Source organism: Dipodomys merriami, unplaced genomic scaffold (assembly GCF_024711535.1).
Source record: "Dipodomys merriami isolate MVZ:Mamm:240054 unplaced genomic scaffold, mDipMer1.0.p SCAF_51, whole genome shotgun sequence".
Taxonomy (NCBI): Eukaryota; Metazoa; Chordata; class Mammalia; order Rodentia; family Heteromyidae; genus Dipodomys; species Dipodomys merriami.
The window spans coordinates 9892035-9919000 of NW_027206080.1; the positions used below are offsets into that span (position 1 = coordinate 9892035).

At 39.1% G+C, this 26966-nt stretch overlaps 1 protein-coding gene across 1 annotated transcript in view; it reads right to left on the reverse strand.

Annotated features, from left to right (window-relative positions):
• Positions 1–366: 366 nt before the first annotated feature.
• The window catches only part of Myo3a (myosin IIIA), a 156592-nt gene continuing 129992 nt past the window's right edge, over positions 367–26966 (reverse strand). The window contains exons 30-33 of the mRNA XM_069998310.1: positions 10461–10567; positions 8470–8510; positions 6216–6359; positions 367–709 (exon numbers count right to left, since the gene is read on the reverse strand). Coding sequence (XP_069854411.1) covers positions 535–709; positions 6216–6359; positions 8470–8510; positions 10461–10567 — 467 coding nt within the window. The 3' untranslated portion in view covers positions 367–534. The remainder of the gene's footprint in view (positions 710–6215; positions 6360–8469; positions 8511–10460; positions 10568–26966) is intronic.

Sequence of the window (26966 nt, forward strand, 5' to 3'; positions counted from 1 at the left end):
GGGTGAGGGTTTGCAGGAGACTCAGGGGAGCCTCAGCTCACCCAAAGGGAACACAGCAGACCAGCATTGCAAACCACAGACTTTACAGGGTGCTTCCTTTATTTAGCAATCTTAATAACCAAGGGAAGGGCAGGTTTAAGTTAGGGATGGAGTTGATCTTAGAAGTTCTTCCCCACCCTGCTTTGTTCTGGAAGATTCCACCCTCTCTGGAGTAGACAGTGGATCTGGGCAAGCTGTTTGCAAGAGAGAAAAAAATATTCGATACTACCCAATGTGAAAGAGGAGAGAAAGAGGGACAACAGCTCAGGCACAGTTGAGTCCACAGAAGCAGCTGCTAACAGGTGAACAGGGACCCTGATGGCCAGTCAGTAAAAGGACAGGTGGATGTGTGTGTGGGGGGTGGGGGTGGGAGGGAGGCAGTCTTTCAAAACACCCAAGGGTGATTCTAGCATTTAAGGAACAAAGGCAGTCTCAGTCAAGGGCTTTTTTTTTTTTTTTTCTTTTTTGCCTTGGGGTGGCCACTTAGTGACTGGGCTACAACTTTTGCACGAGTCGCTGGCGCTGGGAGGTTCTGCGCAGGAGCCTCCGGTAGTCATAAGGGTTGTCTGCTGGCCCACTGTGCTCCTCCTCCTTTTCCTCCTCCTCCTCCTTTTCTTCCTCCTCTTGCTCCTCCTCCTCCTCACCCGTCGTTTCCCCCGCTGCCCCGCAGCTGCAAGGGAGAGCCAGAGCCCAGTGTTACTCACATCTCCGAGAAGGGCGGATCCTCTTCCTCCCTCATTCCACCAACCACAGGCATTTCAGAAAGGTACAATCAAAATGTAAGGCCAATGGCCTTACATGATTCTCAGCAAGTTTTCAAAATGAGAACGGGGCGACTTTGTCTTTGGATGAGAGCTAAGAAAAACATCAGAAGGTGGAGAGCAGGAAGACAAGCTTCCTTTGGATAGAAATAATCACAATCAATAAAACAAATATTGATTTTGTTACCTTAATTTTAGTATATTTTCCTCAAACAGGAAAAAAACCACAACACCTCAAGATGCCTAAACAGGTACTCATATTTCCCTTCCCTCCCCAACTGCTCAGATGTTTTCTTTAGAAACACTACCCTAAATCAAATCATCCGTTCCCACAGTGACAATGATGGTGTTACTTTCAGATGTTTCTATGTTTTCAATGAGGATGCCTAGCCAGCTTTCCTGGACTCACTGCTGGCAAGCCCATCCATGTTTACTTTCAGATTCCTCCATTTGCCTGGGGAAGTGAGTCTCTCCCTACAGTGTAGTTAAATAGATCCCTTCATTCCTTCATTCACTCATTCATTGAGTGCCTAACTAAATGTATAGATTTGGGGTAAAAAAGACTTTTTTCCCCCATGGAGTTTGAAGTCTAGTGTGGGGGAGGACCGCACATAATTTTAAAGCATCACATGGTGAGGGCTATAGAGAAACAAAGCAGGTAGGTACTGGGGCAGAGGGATGGTGGGTGGACAAGCTGTTTTGTAGATGATGATGGTCAGGAAATGCCTTTATAAGGTGACATTTGAAACAAGGCCTGACAAAAGAGAGTAAAGCATGCAGATAGATCTCTTGGGGGAAAGAACAGCCACTTCAGGACAATAGATCAACTAGGGGAAAAGTACCAAGGCTACAGGGTATGTATGAAGTTCAAAGACCAGCAAAGATGCCGTTGTAGCTTGCATAGAATAAGCAAGGGGTAGGAAAATAAGGGATGAGAGCAGGGGATTGGTTGAGGGTAAAATGCTGCAGATAATTTTGAGGCCGTGACAAGGATTTGACATTAATTCGAACTACAAGGATTTGACATTAATTTGAACTGAGAAAAGCAAAAGGGTTGTGAGGGGAGAAAAGACTCACAAAAGGATTTGGCTGTCCACCTGGCAGGAGGGAGGCCTGTTAAAAGATACTGCCACATTTCAAGCAAGACTAGTAGTAGTGGTAGGGACCAGGCTTAAGGAGGAAGAGGTGAGGACTGTCTAGGTTTTGACCATACCTGGAAACGAGATCCACAACATTGTTCTAGCCAATGAATTTTTGTACCTGACCCCCAAAGAACAGACAACAGGGACAAGAATGGGCAGATGAGATTACATCAAACTTGAAAGCAACTAAACAGTGAATGGATACACCAGAAATGGTAAGAAATACTTGCAAGTGATATAGTTGATAAGGGGTTAATATCCAAAATGTGCAAGAAATCCCAACAATTCAATATCAACTAAGACAATAGCTTGGTTTTTTAAAAAAAATGGGGAAAGGACTCCAACAGATGCTTCTAAAATGAAGACATACAAATGGCCAACAGGAACGTGAAAAAAGTTATTATTAATCATCAGGGAAATGCAAATTAAAACCACAATGAGCCATGAGCTTACACGGGTTATGGTGACTGTTGAGAAAAAGAAGACAAGTGTTGATGAGGATATGGAAAGAAGGGAACCCTCACTCACAGTTGGTGGGAATGTAAAGTAGTGGAGCCATTTGAAAACAATATGTTAAGTTCTTCAAAAAATTGAAAATAGAACTTCTGTACAATCAAACATTCTCATTACTTGGTGTGATTTGAAAACAATATTTCAAAGAGATACCCATGTGTATGGAAGCCTCACCTAAGATGTGGAATACACTAGACACTATGTACAACTTGGGGGGGAGGTGGATTGGGAGAGAAAAAAACTGGGAGAAAACGAAGGAAGAGGTGACCCTGCTCAAAGAGAAATTTAGTCATTATCTAATTTATGTAACTGTTGCATCATCTTTACAATAAACTGTACATCATCTTTACAATAAAAATTCACGTAAAAGACATGGAATGAACCAATGTGTTTATCAATGGATAAGCAGATTAAGAAAAAAACATGGCTTCTATGCACAATGATAATGTTTTTTGTTTTTTTGGTTTTTTTGGGGGGGTTCAGTTGTGGGGCCTGAACTCTGGGCCTGGGCGCTGTCCCTCAGCTCTTCAGCTCAAGGCTAGCTCTCTACCACTTGAGCCACAGCGCCACTTCCGGCTTTTTTCTTTTTGCTTATGTGGTGCTGAGGAATCGAACTCAGGGCCTCATGCATGCAAGGCAAGCGCTCTACCACTGAGCCACCTTTCCAGCCCTGGTTTTTTAAAAATAGGGAAATCTTGTTGTTCTGGACAATATAAATGAGTCTGGAAGACACTATGCTAAATGAAATAAGTCAGGTACAGAAAGACTTGTATCCCATTTGTGTGTGAAATCTAAAAATGTCTCATAGAAACAAGCAATAGAATGATGGTTATTGTTGCTTAAAGGATACTGATTTATAGGGAGAAATAAGTTTAAGAAATCTATTTTACAACATAATAGAGCTTTACAACATAACTAGAGTTCATGATGATTGAGTGAGTACTGAGAATTGCCTTAAAAGCAGATTTTAAGTATTTTTTTTTCAAAACAAATATAGTAAGCATATGAGGCTTATGATATGTTAATTAGTTCAGTTTAGCCTACATGTAGTTCAAAACACCATGTTCTACACCATAGTATAGTGATTTTTGTTTGGCAATTAAAAAATCCACAATGCATTAGATTTATCATTGCTCATGCCCCTTACTTTAAGACCTACTCATACCTTGCTGAGTGATATCAGTAGTTGGTATAATTGTGAGTCTAGCTGTGTGTGTATATTCACACACACACACACACACACACACACACACACACACACAAATATTCTTTCTACAATGGCATCTAGTCTTAAATGTCTCTGAATTCTCCAAAAATATTTCTTCTCTTTTGTTTTTGTTTCCTATTTTTTAATCTTGGATCTTATCAAGTTTAAAGCATGGCCTTTGGCTAATTTGTCTTCACAGTCTTCCTTAGTTTAGGAAAAAATCCCTTCCTAGAGTTACCTTGTTAATTTCTGTTACATCAGTATATTTTCCTTCTAGCATCAATCCCCTTGGATGTGAGGGCCATATTTTATATCTTCTTGTATTCACCCATTCCTTAAATCCTATCACAAGGCTCTGCATAAAATGGCAATATTAAGCCGGGCACCATGGCTCATGCCTGTAATCCTTACTCACGAGGCTGAGGAGCTAAGGATCCTGGTTCAAAGCCAGCCTGGGCAGGAAGGTCTATGAGACGCTTATCTCCAGTTAATCAGCAAAAGAAGCCTGAAGTGGAGCTGTGGCTCAAGTGGTAGAGTACTACCCTTGAGCAAAAATCTTAAGGGACAGTACCTAGTCCCAGAGTTCAAACCCTAGTACAGGCACAATAAGCTAACAGACAAATAAAATAGTAATACTGAATCAAGGTTAAAGTCATTGACTCTAAACTCATAAAGTTTCATGTTGAAGTTTCCTGGCTTCATTGCTTATTGTTTAGGTGACTCTTTGCAGTCATTACACTTTGCAGATTTAGCCATTAAACTTTACACACTGTCTCAAAATGTTGCCATGAGGATTAAATGAGATAGCAGCTATATGCCTGGAGCAGGCCAGTACTAAGTACTAGCTGCTGGCACTCTGATTCTACTGATGTGTGCACACGCATGCACGCATGTGCTCGCAAACACACACACAGACATTCATGGACATTAGGCAGTATTTCAGGGTGTTATCCTTTTAGAGCAGTTGTGTATATATCTTGGCTGGGAGAGGATGAGTATATTGCATATGAGGCAGAGTGGTTGGCTAAAATGGGAAGCAGATTATCAGTGAAAAGCAATTGATTTTAGGTTCCTATCTCAAGAGATGAGCTGGGAGAATCATTTCATCTCCTGGGTACTTGTGCTCTCTTATATGGAGCCATGTGGTGAGACCAGGGCTCCATTTAGGCTCCAACATGTTACAGTTTTTGATTCGAAGATGGAAGAATAAATCTTCTTTTTGGAGACAAGGGGGTAGAAGTCATAGCTCAAGGAGATACTAGAAAAGCAAATAAAGATGACAGTAACCACTACTATTGACAGATGTCTCTCTTTTGTCAGTTCATTAAATATTTACAATAATATAAGGAGGCAGCTATCAGCAAATCTTGTTGCAGATGTTGAATTTGGAGCTTAAAGATGTTAGAGACTATCAGCTTGGTCACCCAAGCATAAAGTAGCCCATTTGAATCTAAGACTCTGGAATGAAAACCTCTACTCTCAACCAATCACAGCACAGTGTAGAAGAGATGGGTGAGGAGGTTACTTTAGGCTGATGAAGAGGAGGCTGAGTATGATAGGATGTTAGTTGGGGGTTTTGCATGAAGAATTCTCAATTTCCTGTCATTACTCCCATTGCCCATATACCTATTTATTTTATTTTAAAGATGCTGTACAGAGAGGTTACAGTTACATCAGTAAGGTAATGAGTGCATTTTTTGTTGGGCATTGTTACTTCCTCCTTTGTTTTTCTTCCATTATCCCTTCCCTTCCCTACCTCCCCCACTCCCTGATCCCCCCCACCCCGCCCCAAAGTTGTAAGGCTCATTTCCAACATAGTGTGTTGTGACTATCATTGTTGCAATGGGTCATCTTGTGACCTTGTTTCAGCATTTTGTTATTCCCCTTCCCTTCCCCAAGTTAGATAAATGTATAGACAAGATGCAGGGTACCAAAATCAAATACAGTGACAAGAGGGATATACCATAGGAAGAAGAATATACAAAAGCCATATATCTATTTTTATAATTATGCACATTCAAGCTCAAACTTCATAAAGATTTTTTTGGGGGGAAAGAAAAAATTTCCCGAAAGCAGTAAATAAACTGCAAAAGAAAATAATGTCATAAAGGTAGTAGCAAGGTGAAAAATCCAAGAACATATATATTTTTTAAAGAACATGTTTTTCTATGAAACTTTCCCTAAATTATTTGTCATCTCATATCTCTGATTCTGAATATTATAAGCAATTAATTAAGAATCCAAAAAGTGATTAAAATTAAATTGGTTAGAACTTAACATAGGCTATACATGTGATATATTCCTAGGATAATTAGCTTATCATCTAAACCAAAATATTTGCTACTAATATTTATACCAAGAAGGCAGACAGAAACTGGATTTTGCTGAAGAAACTGAAGTGATTTTACTTTGGAAAGTTAAATGATTTTGAAAAATAAGATGCAATTAGTAAGAATACTATGCCATTAGTCTGCACATGAAATGAAATTGCTTAAAAATAAAAATTTGGGAATAAAGTTGAACAGACTATATTTTCAAGTGTATTATTCTTACCTTTCATTATCCTTGAAGCACTGATTCTGGAGTTCTTCATCTGGATTTTGTGCTCTTGAAGTAGGGCAATAATCCTTTGGTCCAGAATGGTTGGACAAAAATTCCCTATAATAGAAATCTTCCAAATCTAATAATTTTCCCTGGCTGTAAATGAACACATAAACATATCATAGTATTAGTCTAATTTTCTACTCAGTTTATAGACACGTTTTCTTCTTTTTAAAGTACTCTGACTAACACATACCTGCCAATGGAAGAAGTCTTGAGATGTGCAAAAGTAGTAAATTAAAGTAAATTAAAAAACAAACCCTCCCATCTCTTACCTTGAATAGAACATTAGTGGATGGAGCAGCTTGTCTTGCTTCTGTCAGTGCTAAGTTGGCATGGCGCTGGTAGTTTTCAGAACAGACAGCGACTACAGGCAGTATTCTGATATGGTCTGCCTCTAACAGGGCTTACAACTGCCTCTTGAACCACTGCCAGAAAAGCTGGCCTTTATGTATGAGCACAAAGCATTCCCAAACGTCACCAGCCATTGGCACCCTGATAAATATCTGGCTTCTTGACCTTAAAGTTATCTCCTTCACACACAGTCATTGGGCTTCCTCCTATCCTTTGGCCTTTAGCAGGTTGGTTTCTGTTTTAGATTTTAATATTCACACAAGACAATGCACACAAAAGTGTGTCCTTGCCCATTGTAACAATGAGATGTTCAAGACAGTATGTTGAAAACAAACCTTACAACTTTGTGGAGGGGATGGGGTAGGAGTTGGGAAGGTGGGGAGGAAAGGGATGGTAGGGGAAATATAAAGGAGGATGTAACAATGCTTGATAACAAATGGACTCATTACCTTGCTTATGTAACTGTAACCCCTCTGTACAGTATCTTTACAATAAAAAATATATTTTTTAAAAAAGTGTGTCCTTGGATCCACTTGGGCCAAGGCTGGTTCTGTGGTGCCCAGGATCTATAGCCCCATGATTGGAGATAAACAGGTATCTTTCAAAATCCACTGCTTATAGGGAAATGTGTTTCAAGTGGTAGATTTATATATGGACTTAGATAATTTATACATGGACTTGGATAATTTATATATAGATGTCCAGGACATGATTGATTCATAAACAGGACACTCTGTGTTTGTGCACTTTTCTATTAAGAATTTTTGTGTTCTTAAGCTAGGTGCTAGTAGTTCATGCTTGTAATCCTAGCTACTCCAGAAGCCAAGATCTGAGGATCACAGTTCAATGCCAGCCTGGGTAGGAAAGTCTGTGAGACTCTTATCTCCAATGAACTACCAAGGAGCCAGAAGTGGTGTTGTAGTTCAAGTGGTAGAATCTTAGCCTTGACCTTAAAAGCTAAGGGACATCAGGTCCTGAATTTAAGCCCCAATACTGGAACAACAACAAGAACAACAGCAGTAACAATAACAACAATCCCCCCCAAACTCCAAGAGAAAACAAAAACAAAGGAACCTCTGTATTCTTAATGGAAGAACCATCTTTTTGTTCTGAGTAGTGTCTGGAAATTAACTGATGTGACTTTTAATTATAACAGTGGCATGATATTAAAATAGTAAAGCATTAATAGACTGAAATCTTATATGGAAAGAAGTTACATGTAACACATGGTAGGAAACACAAATCTTGCTGTTATGACTCTGTAAAAATCATAAAGCAGGGGCTGGGAAGGTGGCTCAGTGGTAGAGCGCTTGCCTTGCATGCATGAGGCCCTGGGTTCGATTCTTCAGCACCACATAAACAAAAAGAAAAAAGCCGGAAGTGGTGCTGTGGCTCAAGTGGTAGAGCACTAGCCTTGAGCTGAAGAGCTGAGAGACAGTGCCCAGGCCCAGAGTTCAGGTTCCACGACTGGACCCCCCGCCCAAAAAATCATAAGGCATCAGACTTAAAGCCATGCATTGAAAGACAAAAAGCAAGTAAGTACATGGATAGGGCCAACTTCAAATTACCCAATTAAAACCACCCAATGGTTTTAATCAAAGTCTATTCGAGATATATAACTCATTCTAAATATATAAGAGTTCTTAGTGAATGTCTCATACAGCTTTGGCTCAATATATTTCCAAAAGGTAAGCTTTTCTAAGTTACATAGACAAAGCCACACATTTACTACATAAATATGTTAAGATCCCTTTAGTTTCCAAATATGATTTTTTAGTCCTAATTTGAATTTAGGAATTCATAATTTTGTTCTTATTAGATGACTTTTTGGAAATCTAGACATAATAGTTACCTGTTTTTCCTTGGTTTTCGTTTTTCCTCTTGGATTGACTTCTAAAGAGAGTAGAAGAATCAAAAATAAGTAGCAATAAAGTAAAAATCACAATATAATAATCTATACTATTATGATCTTAATGGCAGATGAGAAAGAGGGAGGAGTCAGAACAATAAGTTACTAGTTTGTAAAATTAGTTGGTAATTCACAAAGGACTATATAGCACAGAATTCTATATTGAATGTCCAGGCCAGAAGCCACAAAGTTAAGATGTAAAGGAGATCAGAAATGCCTCGGTCTTGAGGAAATGCATGGAAGGTAGAGAATGACCCCTAATGGGTAGTGTTTCTTTTTGAGGTAACGAAAATGTTGCAAAATTGTCTGTTGATAGTTGTTACAAAAGCCACTTAATTGTATGTATATATATATATATATATATATATATATTTCCAAATATTTTTTTATTGAGATTACATGACTATACAAATTTCATAATACTGTAGCATAGTTAGATTTAGATAAAGTCACAAACACTTTTAGTTGTATATTTTAACCACGTAACTTGTATGATATGTGATTTATAGCCTAACAAAGCTATGTGAATGCATGTGCTCATCTGGTGATATCTCAGTATGCCTGCTCATGAAGACTATGTAAAAATTTCAGGCAGCTTGATATTTGAGTTTGGAGATTAAAGTTTATATTAGACACAAAGACTCAGAGACCAGTAGTAGCTGAGGTCCTGATAGCTGATGAAATTATCTAAAGGAAATGACAGAGACTAAGACTGAACTGTGGTAAAACCAAGAGGGAGAGGAACTTCCTGGGAAAACTCAAGAGAGAAGGAAAAGAACCACATAAGCTTGGCGTTGGGGTTCTACTACATTCTCTGGTTCTCTAGTTGTCTGGATTCGAATACATTCTCAGCAGATGTGCTAAAGCATTGTTAATGGAGGTACCAGGGTTACAAAGGCCCCGAGAGCCCAAGAGAAAGATAGACGCTCACTGGCAGTTTCAAGCAGTGACCTGATAAATAGTCCCAGTTCCAACAGAGGTCTTGGAAGGAATCTTAACTTCATGCTGATGGAATTGCTGAGCTACTAAGTTTATGATTTAGTGACATTTTCTGGGATAGGCTGATCCGGATGTGATTAGAAGCAGTGAGAAGGGGCCTGAAATAATGCAGATGAGAAATGGTGGTCTCTCAACCCTCCTACGAGGGTGAGGGAAGGAAGAGGACATGGAGGGAGCTGTTGCAGGCAGAAGCCATAATGTAGAGAAACCAGTGTAGGTATCAGGCATGAGACCCAGGAAGACTTCCATGCTCTTGGTTCAGGAAACCTAGTGGATGACAGAAACATCCATGGAGGTCAGAAAACAGTCAGAAGACAGGAGAGGAAGAGCAGCCTAGCAAGAGTGATGCCTGTGAGTTCTCCTGCTGCATACTGCGAGTGGGGCCAGCAGACCTCAAAAACATGAACAAGCCTTCCATGGGGTTGATACATCCTACCCTGTATCACAAGATCTTAAGAGATGCAGTGTGGAAACAACATTAAAGACTGTTGTAGGATTAGACACACAATGAATGTAACCAGGCTTCATTCTAGGCCTGAAATTCAGTAGAGGTTCAGTAAGGGTCTACTTCTCCTTTCCTCCCCTTTCCTCTAGTTTCACCATAATGCATCCCTTCATGTAAATGTCCCTTTCTGTAAAGTTCTTCCATGATGGACTTCCCTTTCTGGGTTGATATTTGTGTACAAGCTCAGAGAAAGCTGCTGGGAGGATGTGTCTGGTACATGGCCACAAGACAGGCCTGCATCACAAGGAAGAGGGCTGGAGGACAGCAAAGACTCCAGATATTCATTTGGGGAAGAGTCACCAAAGAAGAAACTAAGAGGTGTCTCTGTTTGGCCCAACCTTCCTCTGTGGCAACATAATGTAGCCATGGTTTCCACATTGGCCTTCAGAGGACACCATGACTCTCAGCTGATCCTGAGCAAGTCACTTACGTGCAATAGGTAATAGTATGAGGAGTCTTCAGGGTTATTCAATGTTTTGGGTTTCCGGGGTCGTCTTGGAGGTCTCGATATTTTTGGTTCTTCTCCTTTAGAGATATCTATAAGGAAGGTGATCACACACAAGTATTTGATTCCAAACACTTCTACCATGCAATGTTTTCTTTCTGGGATACATAAGAAATTTTATGCATACAAACAAAGCTGAAGCTGGGACAAAGACAAACTATATTTGATCACCAAACAACCTTGATCAGAGTCCTCACTACAGGTTTTCCTCCTCTTTTCTGTGGGTCTGGGACTTTGAGAATTAAGAGAGAGAAGAGAAGAGGAAAAAGAAAAGCTGCACAGTCTGGTGATAGAAAACTGGGTACAGTGGTTCAGAGGATGCAGGAGGAGAGGAGTTAAAACTAAAAGAAAAACCTTAAATCACACAATCTGCTGGCCAGGCCATCTTCACCTTGAAGTACCACCTCACGTGCTATGGATCAAATGACTGTAAGTCTTATCTTAGATGCCTATTTAGATTTAGATCTTCAACTCAAATTGTTAGAACTTTCAGATTTTGGCAGGCACCAATGGATCATGCCTATAAATCCTAGCTACTTAGGAGGCTGAGATGTGAGGAACTGGGTTGAAGCAAGCCTGGGCAGAAAAGTCTTGTGAGACTCTCCAATAAACTACTCAAAAAAGATGGAAGTGATGCTGTAGTGCAGTGGTAGAGCACTAGAGTACTAGAGCACAAAGAGGCTCAGGGATAGGGCCCAGGCCCTGAGTTCAAGCCCCAGGACTGGCAAAAAAAAAATGATCAAAGAAGAGTACATTTTGTTACTTTTTCCTGGTCTTTCTGTCAATATCACCCAGTCCCCAAAGCTGGAACAGCATTGTCTAAACTTCTGAAGATCTGCCTGCTTATTTTTTTGGTGTAGATTACAAATATATTTCTGTTTGCAGAGTTAATAGGCCTCTTCTTAAGTATTTCTATTTTTTCATGGTTTCTTTTTAAATTTTTTTATTGTGAAAATACTGTACAGAGGGGTTACAATTACATGGGCAAGATAATGAGTACATTTCTTATCAAGCATTGTAGCCTCCTCCTTTGTTTACCCTTCCCATCCCTTCCCATCCTCCCCCCCCCCCCCGTCCCCCAGCCAATCCTCCCCTGCCCCACCAAAGTTGTAAAGTTCGTTTTTCCACATAACGACTTGTACATCTCATTGTTGCAATGGATCCACCTGTTTCCCTATTTAAACAATTTGTTTTTTCCCTTCCCCTCCACAAATTATACCAACCTCAAATACAGTGAAAGCAGGCGTTATACCATGGGGGAGGGACATACAAAGCAACAAAGAAATAATCTTATAAATGTGTTAGAAACAATCGCATGAAAGAAAAAAAACATTTGAATACATATCTTACAGTTCATTTCCTAACATCAACTTATCTGACCTTTTCTGCTTGATTTTTTCATGGTTTCTGCTAACTGTGTAGGAATGGCTTGTAGGCAGATGCATTAGCATCAGGGTCTTTTGGGAGTGGCTTCTATGGGACAAAGATTACATTCAAAGCTGGGCACTGGTGGCTCCTACCTGTAATCCTAGCTACTCAGAAGGCTGAGATCTGAGGATCACGGTTTAAAGCCAGCCCAGACAGGAAAGCCCCTGAGACTCTTATCTCCAATAATCCACCAGAAAACTGGAAGTGGCACTGTGGCTCAGGTGATAGAGTGCTAGCTTTGAGCTGAAGAGCTCAAGGTCAGCGCCCAGGCCCAGAGTTCAAGCCCCATGACTGACCAAAAAAAAAAAAAAAGACTACATGCAATGGATAGGTGAGTATATATTACTGAGCAGAACTTTAAGGGCAGTAACAGAATGTCAGTACACAGAATAAAGGGGTAGTAATGATACCTCAGGTGCAGAAATACCGAAAAAACTGAAATGTCTCCAAACATACTAATTAAATTAAGTCTACTCAAGTTGAGTATTTAATACTTACTATGTGTAATGAACTATGGATGGCTGTGTAAGTCAGCTTCAATTAGGATGGAAGACATAAGTGTATGACTTTCTATTCTCAGGCCTAGCCCACTAGGAGAATATATCACAACAGTATTCACATTCTAATATTATCTAGCCTATTCATTTCAGTTTTGTGGGAAATTTCTGGATGAGAAAGAAGACTAGCTAGTTTGAAGGACTAGCTAGAAATCCAATGCATGAAGCAATGCAAATCAGAGAAAGTCACAACAATCACACATAACTGTCTTTTTCATGAGTAAAAGAAAGTGAGGCATTTGTTAACAACACTATGTTAATAGTGATAGACAGGAGTGAAAACACTTTTTTCTACCCTTTGGAGGTTCTTCTCCCATTCTCTTTCTCCCTTTATAGGAATAGACAAAAAGGGTAAAGGGAGTCCAAACATCTGACAACTTCTGGATCCTGTCTTAGGCAGTCTGAGGCAAATGATGGTAAAGACTGAATTCTTGTCACCACCACATTAATTTTTTCCACCACCATGTATTTTTCCCTTCTCATTTACTGTCTCTCCTAATGCCGATTACTAACTGGCCCTTGCTAACTTTTGTAGTGTGTGTGTGTGTGTGTGTGTGTGTGTGTGTGTGTGTGTGTGTGTGTGTGTGTGTATACGTGTGTGCATATGTGTGCTAGTACTGTATCTAGAACTCAGGGTTTTACACTCACTTGGCTTATTCAGTTAGTGCTGCCTTTCTACCATTTGAGCCTCAATGCCACTTTTACTTTTTGCTGGTTAATTGGAGATAAGAGTTTCATGAATTTTTTCTGCCCAGGCTGGCTTCAAACTGCAATCCTCTGCTCTCAGCTTTCAGATTAACTAAGATTATACATGTGAGCCACCAGTGCTCTTGCTAGCTTTTATCATTTTAAAGTATACTGATCATATTCACTTATCTCATTTGTACCTGAATGGCCACAAACACAAAAATGATAGTATCAAGTTATTATATACTCAAGATTTTTAGATACATTTGAAGCAGCCTATGACTAAATTTAACTTGACTTTTAGTATTAAAGTCTACATTAAAATAACAGAACATTATCATTATTATTATTTTCTTCATTTTTTATTGTGAGAATACTGTACAGAGGAGTTACAATTACATGGGCAAGATAAAGAGTATATTTCTTATCAAGCATTGTAGCCTCCTTTGTTTCCCCTTTGTTTCCCTTTCCCATCCTTCCCCCCATCCCCCACACAATCCTCCCCTGCCCCACCAACATTGTAAAGTTCATTTTTCGACATAACAACTTCTACATCTCATTGTTGCAATGGGTCCACCTGTATCCCTAGTTAAACGATTTGTTTTTGCCCTTCCCCTCCACAAATTATACCAACATCAAATACAGTGAAAGCAGGGGTTATTGCAATCAAAATTGAAGATGGCAAACAATCTGAAAAAAAAAATACCATCATGAAAAGGAAAAAAAAAGATTTGGAGAATAAAGAAATTCTGAGTCTTGTTTCCATTGCCTCATCAAATAGTCCTTATTGATTCCTCTTATGAAGAATCTATTGAAAAATGCCTTTTAGAAGAATGTACTTCATTAATAAATCCAAGGGCTCTTTCTCTGTCCTTATTATCTCTGGCCTTTGCATCATTGACAATTATTGATCATCTTCTGCATTCTGGTTGAGGATGAAAGTTCCTAGTATTTTTCAAGATATGTTTAATCTATCATAATGAGAATAAAAGTTTGATGACTAAAGAAGTGATGTTCTCTTTGCTTCTGGGATTGAACCATCCATGGTTTCTTTGGGTTACTCAGTCTGATGAATTTCCTACAGCACATCTCTTTTTCCTTTTTGAGTATTTCTCTCTTCAGTCTCAGACTCAAACAAGCCAGTCATCACTTTTCTCCTCTGTCTAAGGAATCTAAAAATCTCAGTGGTACTGTTTTCCACAGAAGACTTATTTTCTAGGAGCAAAATATTGGTGTCCCTTTTGCTTTAATTTTCTTATTTCATACAATCAAGGATATGTCTAATACAATATGTTTAATACAATCTTGGGTATGTTTAATATTCATCCACCATTTCTTTTCAGTTACTATTGTCACTACTCTTGGCCAAACCAGTAATTTCATACTTGAGTCTTATCTGGTCTCTATGACTTACTTCACAAATGTAACCAGATTTCATTTTCTTCCACTTCCATTATGAAATTCCATTTAATAAATTTATGATATGACTTTTATTAATTGGTTCTTACTTTGTGTGTGTGTGTGTGTGTGTGTGTGTGTGTGTGTGTGTGTGTGTGTGTGTGTGTGTTGGTGTTGCAGCTAGAAATTGGGGCCTTTCACTCTTGCCTGGCTTTTCATTTAAATTTGGCTCTCTACCACTTGAGCGCATCTCCATTTCTGGCTTTTTGGTGGTTAATTAGAAATAAGAGTTTCATGGACTTTTCTGCTGGGCTGGATTTGAAATGTGATCCTTAGATTTCAGCTTCCTGAATAGTTTAGGATTATAGGTGTGAATCACTAGCACCTGGCTTGCTTGCTTTTTTCTTTTCTTTTTTTCTTTTTCCTTCCTTTCTTCCTTCCTTCCTTCCTTCCTTCCTTCCTTCCTTCCTTGCTTCCTTGCTTCCTTCCTTCTTTCCTTCCTTCTTTTCTTCCTTCCTTCCTTTCTTCCTCCATCCCTTCCTTTCTTTTTTAAATAGTGGGAACGTAAGTTTCTGGACGGTAAGGATCATGACTTAGGTGTTGTTCTCCTGATCTTCCTCTTGTGGTCAGCATGTGGTATTTGGAAATGTTAAGGAGGTTGTTTCATTTTAACACAAAGTCATGGTACTAAGTGAATACCAGATACACAATGTAGTTTTATTCACTGGGTCACTAACTTGTCATCATATGTAAAACTAAATTCCCTGAACCAGGTGCTGGTAGCTCATGCCTGGAATCCTAGCTATTCAGGAGACTGAGATCTATGGATGATGGCTCAAAGCCAGACCAGGCAGGAAAGTCCATGAGATTGTTATTCCTACTTAACTACCAGGAAAGCTGGAAGTGGAGCTATGCTTCAAGTTGTAGAACACCAGCCTCAAGCAGAAAAGCTCAGGGACAGTGCCCAGGACTTGAGTTAGAGCCCCAGGAACACACACACACACACACACACACACACACACACACACACAAATTCCCAATTCTTTTAAAGATAAATGTAAATAAAGGAACTGATAAGACTTGAAAAAAATCTAGGGAAATTGATAAATACTTAGGGTATAGATATTTTAATCAAAATTCAGGAATCATACAAGATATATATATATATAATATATATGAATATTGAAAAATAGATGAGTGAACTGGCTCATACCTGTAATCCTAACTACTTAGGAGGCTGAGATCTGAGGATCATGCTTCAAAGTCAGGCTGGACAGGAAAGTCTGAGAGAGTCTTATCTCCAATTAACCACCAGAAAACCAGAAGTGGCACTGTGACTCAAAGTGGTAGAGCACAAGCCTTCAGCAAAAGAGTTCAGGGATAGTGCCCAGGCCCTGAGTTGAAGCACTATGATGGGGGGTGGGGACAGCATGGGGGGGAGGGGAGATGAGGGACTCAGTGACAGATCACTTGCTATTGAAGTCTTGAGTTCAAGCCACATATCCTATGTTTTTGGGATGAAACCTTTTGTCTATTCATTAGTAATGTTTTTAATGACAGTGAAATCAAGACATCTGATAAACTTGGGGAAAAAGGTATAAATAGGAAATTCATCATGGACAAATGAGAAAAGCAAGTCAGCATAGCAGTATAGTAAGGCACCTATGTATGGAAAAGCACCTGAGCTAATAATTAGACAAAGAAATATAAACAAAAAATAATAAGTTATCTTTTAAATTTTTCCTATTTTTCCTTTTCTTTTTGTTTCTATGTGTGTATGTGTCCCAGTACTGGAGTTTGAGCTCTGAGTCTGGGTACTATTAGTTAGGTTTTTGCTCAAGGTTGGCACTCTACCTCTTGAGCCATTCCTCCACTTCTGGCTTTTTGCTAGTTGTTTGGAAGCAAGAGTCGCACAGGCTTTTCCTACCTGGGATGGCTTCAAACTGCAACTTCATCCTTCTGAGTAGCTAGCATTACAGGTGTGGACAACTGACTGGCACCAAGCATAAGTTATCATTTTTCTCCAGACACATTAGTAAATATTAAAAAGAAGGATAGCACTTTTGGAGAGGGTGTCAGAGCAAGTTTGCTATCACAAATTGCTGAAGGAAATGGAGAATTTTAGGACAGCAAGTTATCAAAATAAAAAATACCTTTCCATTCAATAACCCTACCACTACATGAATATTTACTCCATAATATCAAAATCCCAGAATAGGAAAATATTTTCAAACTGTTTACTGCAATATTTTTTTTTCTTTTTTCTTTTGGGTCCAGTCGTGGGACCTGAACTCTGGGCCTGGGCACTGTCCCTCAGCTCTTCAGCTCAAGACTAGTGCTCTACCACTTGAGCCACAGTGCCACTTCCGGCTTTTTTCTTTTTGCTTATGTGGTGTTGAGGAATTGAACCCAGGGCCTCAGGCATGCAAGGCAAGTGCTCTACCACTGAGCCACCTTCCCAGCCCCTGCAATATTTTTCATAGTGCCAAAACTAAGACAAATAGAGAAAATATAGAAAAGGTTACCTAATTACTGTAATCCCCAAATGAAATATTATGTAGCCCTTAAGAATAGTGAATAGCAATGTATATCCTACAAAATTAAGAAAAAGGAGGAAATGGCAAACTAGGAGGAGCTAGTGAGATTGTTGAAAGAGGTGACATTGACTAAGATGCATTGTCTTCATAAATTGTTTTGTTGAATGACATCTCCTTTGTACAACTACTCAAAGGTAATAATAATAATAAATAGAACAATGAATTGTAACTATATTAGTTGATGTACAGAGATTTTTGCCAAAGTATTGAGAAAAGAGTTGCTTAAGTTAAAAGAGTGTTGCTTAAGTTTCCCTTATTACAAGTGGGGTAATAATTATCTTAAGTAAGTAGGGCTTAAGATAATGATAAATCTCTATACATTTTACGTACATAAGTGCACATATGCACACTTGTAAAAATTACCGGGCACTGGTGACTTACATGTATAATCCCAGATAGTCAGGAGGCTGAGATCTGAGGGTCAGGATTTGAAGCCAGCCTAAGCAGGAAAGTTTGAGATTCTTATCTCCAATTAACCAGCCTTGAGTAAAAAAGCTCAGAGACAGCACACAGACCTTGAGTTCAAGCCCCAAGATGAGTATACAGACAGACAGACAGACAGACAGACAGACACACACACACACAAAGTTAAAAAAATTAGGAGTGAATGCCTCGGTTTTGGTTTTCTTTTCTTTTCTTTTCTGTATAAACATTTGCCTTAAAAAAAAAATTATCTTTAGCTGGGTGCTGGTGGCCTACGCTTATAGTCTTAGCTACTCAGGAGGCTGAGATCTGAGGATCGCAGTTCAAAGCCAACTTGGGCAGCAAAATCTGTGAGACTCTTATCTCCAATAAACCACCAGAATACTGGAAGTGGTGCTGAGGCTCAAGTGGTAGAGCACTAGTCTTGAGCTGAAGAGCTGAGGGACAGTGCCCACCCAGGTCCAGAGTTCAAGCCCCATGACTGACAAAAAAATAAAAATAAAAATATAAAAATATAAAAATCTTTGCATTCTCCCCTCCCTTCCTTTTGAATGTATATATATATATATATATATATATATATATATATAAAATATAAATATAAAAGTTCCATGGAGGTTAAGAACAATTAGGATGCAAAGAGCAACAGATGGAAGGAAGTGGGGGACTGGGGGAAGAGAAAAGGAAAAAAAATACATTAAAATTATGGAAAGAAAGTAAAATCTTTATAAATGTACATGTGGGTATGTGTGAATTATAGGGCTGAAAAAATCGTAATGCTAGTTAATTTCTATGTCTGTAAGAATTTCTATTAGTGTTAATTTCTTCACCAGAATAATCTAAAATAGAGGATACTCACAGAAGATATTGTTATACAAGATGAACAACCAGTAAAAAAACATTATTGATAAATGCCTTCACTAGTATCTGATTGCTCTACTAAAATTATCTTGGACTATTTTGGTTTATGATTTTTTTCAGAGCAAATTGCCCCTGAGTTTATCAGCATCCAAATATTCAGAGAGCTCCGTAATGGCTCTAAATTTTTCTGCCTTTGGGGAGAGTACAAACCCTGTCTACTAATCATCCTAACCCCTTAATTACAAAAGTGACATAAACATTTATAATCACAAATTATCAGCAGCATATCAATGTTGGCACTAGCAAAATTAGGTTTGTGGCGATTCTGTGTGATATGCATGATAAATATTAGCTTTCAAAGGTTATAGCCAGAAGGCAAGACGTTTACTTATATTGTAGTTTTGATAATAATTTCCTTAAGTGTTTTATCAGAAATATATTTTTCATGATAATAAGTTGACAACCATCTCATCATTTTGCATTCAGAAAAAATTATTTAAAATCCCTTGCCAGTATTTGCTTTAGAGAATTAAATTTCCAGATTATTCTCCTTTTAATGATAATTATACTGTTTTACTTAAGTATACATGCTGAGTGTGTTTTGCATAAGTGTCATATGGCTAAATTAGATGTTAACAGAAGTAAGTTTATGTTGCCAGAACTTCTTTCTTGAAGAAATCAATTTTTTAGTCGTTGTAAATTTCCATTTTCTCCCCACAGTTTGTGACTTTCAAGCTTTAAAATGACCTACAGGAATCTTAGAAGGGAGAGAATTTCATTATGCGTCTTAAAGGCAAACTCACCCTTTCATGGTTGCAACCTGCATTTCTCCCATTCATGTCATCTGCCCTTCAGCCAGGCTAGGAAATCTAAAGATACTTGTACATAGGGTCAGAGCTTGTGGAAGACAAGTTCTAAAGTGCCCTTCCTCCGCCTAGAGGTTACTAACCATTCTCATGGTGGGTATGGATTTGATCTCTTGTTTTTCCTTCATGGTATCTGTGTTAGGGCCTGAGTTTACTCTTCTGTTGAAGGGTATAGGTGCTTGTCTTGTTCTGAGTGTCTTATAGCACGTGTGATGCTCTACAGCTTAGCATATCTGATTCAGTCTTCTCTGACCTCAGTAGGCAGCTACAGCCTTGGCCCTTCTCTGAACTGCATAATGCTTCATTTTGATTCATCAAAATCCCAAGCCCCCAGAGCTGGTTTACACCTGTGCTCACATCTGGACTTGTGGTTTTTGCCTCTCTCTAACTTAGATATTTTGCAGTTAGCACCAAAGCCTTACAAACAGAGCCTTTAGATTTTTAATTATACTTTTAGGTTGAAGTAACATGCTTCTTAGGTCTCTTTTAGTAACAGCACAAGAAAAAGAAAATAGAGCAGTCCTGTTTGTACAGAAAGACCAACAGACATACCTTGCAGACAATCACTGGACTCTTAGACAGGACTGCTATTATTTGCCATCTAATTCTGTCATTTTTGTTGGGCTGAGGTCATTCACTACAGTTCTCAAAGGCAGGTCAAAGGTCTTTCCAGGGGGTATGATCACACCTGTACCTGTATCCTTCTTTCCTATATATGCACAATCATCAAAAGAAGGCATCAAAACAGATTCCCGAGGGAGTGCACACAATGTGTGCACAGTGTGTGAATGGACATCTTTGCTGGAGGAAGTGAGGTTGCCATGCTGAACACATACCACATCTGTATGTGACATCACATCACTGCAGGTATATCCCGGAAAACAAGGGAATCTCAGTAGTGGCATTCAAGTTCCCTATTTACATCTTGGCTAGTTTTCAAACTACTATTGATCTTAATTTATCTGAAAAAATTTGGAAGAATAACCTGTGGTAAGCTTAGATAATTTTTTCTAAAGACATGAATGTTAAAAAATGATTTGAGGGGCTGGGAAGGTGGCTCAGTGGTAGAGCACTTGCCTTGCATGCATGAGGCCCTGGGTTCGATTCCTCAGCACCACGTAAGCAAAAAGAAAAAAGCCGGAAGTGGCACTGTGGCTCAAGTGGTAGAACGCTAGCCTTGAGCTGAAGAGCTGAGGGACAGCGCCCAGGCACAGAGTTCAGGCCCCACGACCGGACCCAAAAAACAACAACAACAACAACAAAAAAAAAACAAAAAAAAAAGATTTGAAATATATATAATAGGTAATATATATTATATAAATAAATGATATATAATATTATATATAACAAATGATGTAATTTATAATATGATATATTGTATACCATATGGTATATAATATAAATAAATATATTGTATATTTTATATATTCAGTACTGGGAATTGAACTCAGGGCTATGCATTTGTTAGGCAGATGTTCTACACTCGAGCCACATCCACAGTCTTCTTGGTTTAATTAATTCATTAAGTGCTAATTTTGCCCAGGCTGGACTTAGAATGTGATTTTTCTGATCTCTTCTCTTGAGTAGTTGGGATTAGGGGCATGAGACCTGGTACTTGGCTCTGACTCATTTCTGAGATAAGGTCTTAATAACTTTCAATACAATTGGCCTAACCACTTGCAATCGTCCTGTCTCTGCCTGCCACATGCTGTGATTACAGATGTGTACCACCATGACTGGTCCTGTAAAATGACTTATTTTCTGTTCATAGTCATTGTCTTATTAAAAACACAGAACATTCTCCAATTCTAAACATGCACCATTTAGGTGTGTGTTTTTTTGTTTTCCCTTTGCCCCTGCAAAGATGAGTTTTTGCTTCCTCTCAAGATGCAATTCCTCTCAAGGTGAAGTGAAAAGTCATTATTCCACATTAGAGCTCAAACTAGCTTTTGGTGGCTTGAGATAGCCTGTCAGCAAAGGTGACATATATGGAAAGGATACTCATTTTGTCACAAGGGATTGTGGAAGTTCTGTGCTGAGTTGCAATAATATCATGCAGAAACTTAATTTCACATGAAAGTGAAGTCATCTGGTGTGTGGAGTGAGTGCTTTGTACTCTGCTTTCCTTCAGTTATTGTCCTGAGCCATTTCTGTGGGAAGGCTTAGCTGACTTATTTATAGCTTGTTCCCCTTCCCTTCCCTTCCCTTCCCTTCCCTTCCCTTCCCTTCCCTTCCCTTCCCTTCCCTTCCCTTCCCTTCCCTTCCCTTCCCTTCCCTTCCCTCCCCTCCCCTCCCCTCCCCTCCCCTCCCCTCCCCTCCCCTCCCCTCCCCTCCCCTCCCCTCCCCTCCCCTCCCCTTCCCTTCCGTCCCCTCCCCTCCCCTCCCCTTCCCTTCCCTTCCCTTCCCTCCCCTCCCCTCCCCTCCCCTCCCCTCTCTTTCCCTTCCCTCCCCTCTCTTTTCCTTCCCTTCCCCCACCTTTTTTTCCCTTTTTCTCAAAGCTGTTAGTCTACCACTTGAGCTACAGGCCCACTTTTGGCTTTTGGGTGGTTATTTGGAGATAAGAGTTATGTGGAATTTTTGCCTGGCTGGCTTCAAACTTCAATCCTCAGATCTCAAGTAGCTAGATCTCCTGAGTAGCTAGGATTACAGGTGTGAGCCCCTGGTACCTGGAAATTTATTTACTGGTTTCTGATTCCTACTCTTTGGCCATCTTTTTATCCTGTAGTTAGATTAGCTAGCAGTTTGGCAAGGTTATTCTCTGGAAAAAATGAATTGTACGGGCTGTTAATATTTCATCTTTGAAAACATCATTACTTATTCATCAATCAGCTTGCAATTTTGTTTCTTAACAAGAATATACATTTTTCTTTTGCAGCTCTGATTGCTTCCTTAGGCTATGTTTTCATAAGTGGGTGAATGATATCAACTTTTTCAGTGAGTTGTTTTTTTGTTTTTTTGTTTTTTCAGTCATGGGTCTTGAACTCTGGGCTTGGGTGCTGTCCCTGTGCTCTTCAGCTCAAGGTGAGTGCTCTACCACTTGAGCCATAGCACCACTTCTGGTGGTTTATTGGAGATAAGAGTCTCAGGGACTTTCCTGCTTGGCTGGCTTTGAACCATAATCCTCAGATCTCAGCCTCCTGAGTAGCTAGGATTACAGGCCTGAGCCACCAGTGCTTGGCTTCAGTGACTTTTTAAAGGAAATGTTGCTGCATCACTTATCAAAATATTGATTATTTATGGTTTATTATTTTTTTTCTAAATTACTACTTGGATAACTAAAAAATAGTGACTGGTTTTAGTATTTTTATATTTAGTTTTAGTTTTTTTTCATTTTTTAAAAAGTATATGCTTATTTTTCATCTGTATTTCTTCCTCTGTGACCAAATTAATGTCTTATGCCTATTGTTCCATTGGGAGCATTATTTTTTCTCTGAATATTTTCATTCAAGATAATCTTTTGTACATTTTTCTAAATATTCTAACCAATTTATCTTCAACTTTTGAATGATAACTTTTAAATATAATAGTGCTTTTTGGTGGTTAATTGCACATAAGAGTCTCATGGAATTTTCTCCCTGGTCTGGCTGGAATTATGATCCTCAGATCTTAGTCTCCTGAGCAGCTAGGATTATAGGTGTGAACCAACCAGTGCCCAGCTAATGATGCTTTTGTGGTATCTAAATCTTCCAGTTTTTTTCTTATAGTTACTTTTATTACTTCTTACACTTTGTTTTTTTCTTTTCTTTTCTTTCTTTCTTTCTTTTTTTTACTAAGCAGAAATTGTGAGATATTCAGTTCATAGAATCTGGTTCCTATTGTTTTTTGTTTTTAATCTTTAAGTAATTAACGTATCTGGCAAGTATTTAGGTATTTAGCCCAAGAATCTATATTATTTTCTTAACTCTGTGATGTATCTTTTTGTATTTTATAAATATTCAGGTCAATTTTAAGGTTACTCTGTTCTTTGAATCTGTGATTTAAAAAAGTGGCAAAGTGTAAGGTATTGTAGAATCAGTTATAATTCAAATAAGAAAAATCCTCTCTCAGAGTTTTATTTTTCTCTTCTATGAAATTAATATATAATCTTTATTTTTGTTGTCAGTTGTAGGGGTTGAACTCAGGAACCTAGGCTCTGTCCCTGAGCTTTTCACTCAAAGCTAGTGATCTAGCACTTTGAGCCACAGCACCACTTCCAGTTTTCTGGTGTTTAATTGGAGATTAGAGTCTCAAGGACTTTCCTGCCCAGGCTGACTTTGAACTGAGATCCTCAGATCTCAGCCTCCTGAGAAGCTAGGATTACAGGTATGAGCTACTCACACCTGGCTATAAATAATCTTTAGGGAGATTTTTTTGAGTTCCAAAGAAAATTTCATACAGATTTTTCTAATGCAATTAAAAAAATAATTTTGGAACAGCCATGCTGATAATACATTATCTTTCCATCCAGACACATAATGTATCATTCTATCACTTATACTTTCTTGTCTCCTTGTGGTTGTCTGGCTTGCTTTATTTCAAGATAATTTTCCTGTTATTCCCAATGAGGTCTTTTATCACTATAAAATTTTATAGAAAAGACTATCTATATATCTTAACTGAATTCCATTACTACATAAAGCCATTATTATTTTTGGCATATGCTTTTCATTTTAAAGCAAAATTTACATTGTCTCCTATTTTCACAATCCTATTTTTTATTTTTGAATAACTTGTTTCTCAGAAACTCCTCTTTGGCTTTTTCTTTTATGAGATAGAAATTCCCTAATAATATAGAAGTCTTGCTTCTATCCTTTTTATTTTAATCTTGCAGCTTAGTTAGTGGAACTGTTTCAGTGTTATATAGTTAATTGTGAATGAAATGTTTTTGAGGATTAGTAAATGGAGGCTGAGGGTCTGGTACTCTGTCCCTTTGAACAACACTACACTTGGATACCTTTGTAAAGCCTGTGATGTCTGCAAGCGTGGAAAGAAAACAGTGGGAAAAATCACTAGAACTAGAGGGCCAGAGATGAGTAGTGGGAATTCTTTGTTTAAATGTAGACAAGAGATTGACAAACAAAGGCTATTTCTTAAATGAAATTAGAATCAAAACTTCATGATAGGGTTTGCTTATCTTAAAGAGAAGGCACAGGAATGGTTTTGGATCCACTGCAAGAATTACAAATTGAGTTGGTCTCCAGTGGCTTATGCCTATAGGCGTGATAGCTAGGACTATAGTCCTAGCTAATCAAGAGTCTGAGATCTAAAGATTATGGTTCAAAGCCAGCTCAAGAAGGAAAGTCTATGAGACTCTTTTCTTCAATTAACCAACCAAACAGCCAGAAGTGGCTCAAGACATAGAGCACTAGCCTTGAGCATAAAAGCCAGGGACAGTGCCTAGGCTTTGAATTCAAGCTCCAGAGCCAGCACACTTCACCTCCCCACCCTCCCCCCAACCACACACACAAAAAGAATTACATATTAGTCAATATTGGACCTAATTGTGACCTTGGTTTAAATTCTTTGAGCTATATTTTTATGAGGAATAATTCAAGAAATGTTTATGAAGCTGAGTGTCAGTAGCTTATTCCTGTAACCCTAGCTCCTCAGGAAATGGAGAGCTGAGGATCTTAGTTGAAAGTCAGAGGAAAGCCTGTAAGACTCTTTTCTCCAATTAACCAGCAAAAAGCCAGACGTAGAGCTGAGGCTCAAGTGGCAGATTGCTAGCCTCGAGTAATAAAAGCTAAGGCCCTGGGCCCTGGGTTTAATCCTTAATGCTGGCATGCGCAGGCACACACACACACACACACACACACACACACACACACACACAATCTTTTTGAAACAAACAGAGATCATTAAAATAGATGAATGTCACATTCCTATTGGGGAGAAATCTCTCTAACAATAGCCCACTGATTATCTGGCACATCCTTTTCTACCCGTGCCTGTTCTGCTTCTTAACACCTGGGAACTTCAGTAAGCACTGTTCATCAGAACTTCGATGGATATTTTATAGTACTTTCCTCACTTCGCCCTCAGCAGCATCTGCACAATATCCTCTAAAGCCTCTTCCCTTGGCTTCTGAGGCTCTCGGCTTCCTAGTCCTCCCCGCCCTCCTCCAGATTGCACCTCTTTGTTGGATCCTCTCTGCCAGACCTCATGTTTGAGCTCTTGAATTCTCCTCTTTTGTTCTGTATGACCTCCTAACCATCCCTTGTACTCCATGGCTTCAGGTATCATGTCAGTGTCCACCTGCTTACTGGAGAGGTTGTCTGTGCTCATCAACCTATCATGGCTCTTCTCCTAGGTAACATGCCAGAAACTCTACCTGCATAGCTCTCCATCGACTCTTTCCCCTCTCAGGCATGGCTGAGATGATCGGCGGATCATGTTAGAAATCTTGATTTGCTCTTTTCTCACCTAACTTGCTCTTTTCTTCACCAAATCCCTTGTAATCTATTGATTAACACTCAAAATTACTGTCTTGGCCACGACCTCATGTGACCCCACACTCTCTCTTAGTGGTCTGTAATGTTTTCCCGAGGGCCATCAGATTCCAGTCCCTCAATGTAATCTACATGAGCTTATCAAATGCGGTTGTCTGTGTATAACAGTTACATTTTCACCATTGTAGTTCAGATACACAGAAACTTAACTTTATTTTAGTAAAGTTAGACTTAATCTCGACTGAATGCTCATTTCTACTGTCTACTATTGTTTTAAACAAACACTAGCTTTAATTCAGTTACAAGAATGGGAAACACATGAAATCATTTGCTACATGATGGGACATATGTATGTACATGGGCCTTGATGGCTGCCTATATTGATCATTTTGTATGACCTGAGAATGATGTTATAAATATCCAGAAATTCCTTGGTAGAAAAAAGGTTCTCTCCCCTGTCTTAGTATCTGAATAAATTTAGTCATTTTAGTTTTTTCTGATCCTCCCCTTTCTTTTCCCGAGGCCACGTCTAAATTGAGGGTGGGACAGGGACTCCAGTAGCTTCTGGACATTAGTGGAGAGAGGACATCTACTCTGTAGCTATTCTCTAGCATTTACTGACTGGCTTGTTCTGTGCAGTCTCTGCTATAGCTGGCATTGGTGGTGTTTGCCAACTTCCTCCCTTATGTCTGAGACTGGGCTGTCAGGGCCACCTAGATTCTTTTTGTCTTCTGGCTGCTTCAGGCTCTTTCTTGGGTACTTTCTTGGGCATGCAGGATCTATTTTCCAGGTTAGCCTTGTACAAGCATGATAGAAATAAATCTCTGCATATGTGCAAGGAAAAAAAGTCCTCCCTCCAAACCTCTAAACCTCTAAACCTGAAGGGTTAAGGAAATGTTTGGATTCCAAACTTCATGTCAGGTAAGAATTGATTTCTAGCGTATACGTATAAAAGAAATGTCCCAAGACCTTTCCTTTTCTTTATTTTTGTGTGTGCCAGTATTGGGAGTTTGAACTCAGAGCTTGGGACTGCTTTTAGTTTTTTTTTTTTTTTGTTTGTTTGTTTTTGGGTCTGGTCGTGGGGCCTGAACTCTGGGCCTGGGCACTGTCCCTCAGCTCTTCAGCTCAAGGCTAGCGCTCTACCACTTGAGCCACAGCGCCACTTCTGGCTTTTTTTTTTTTTTTG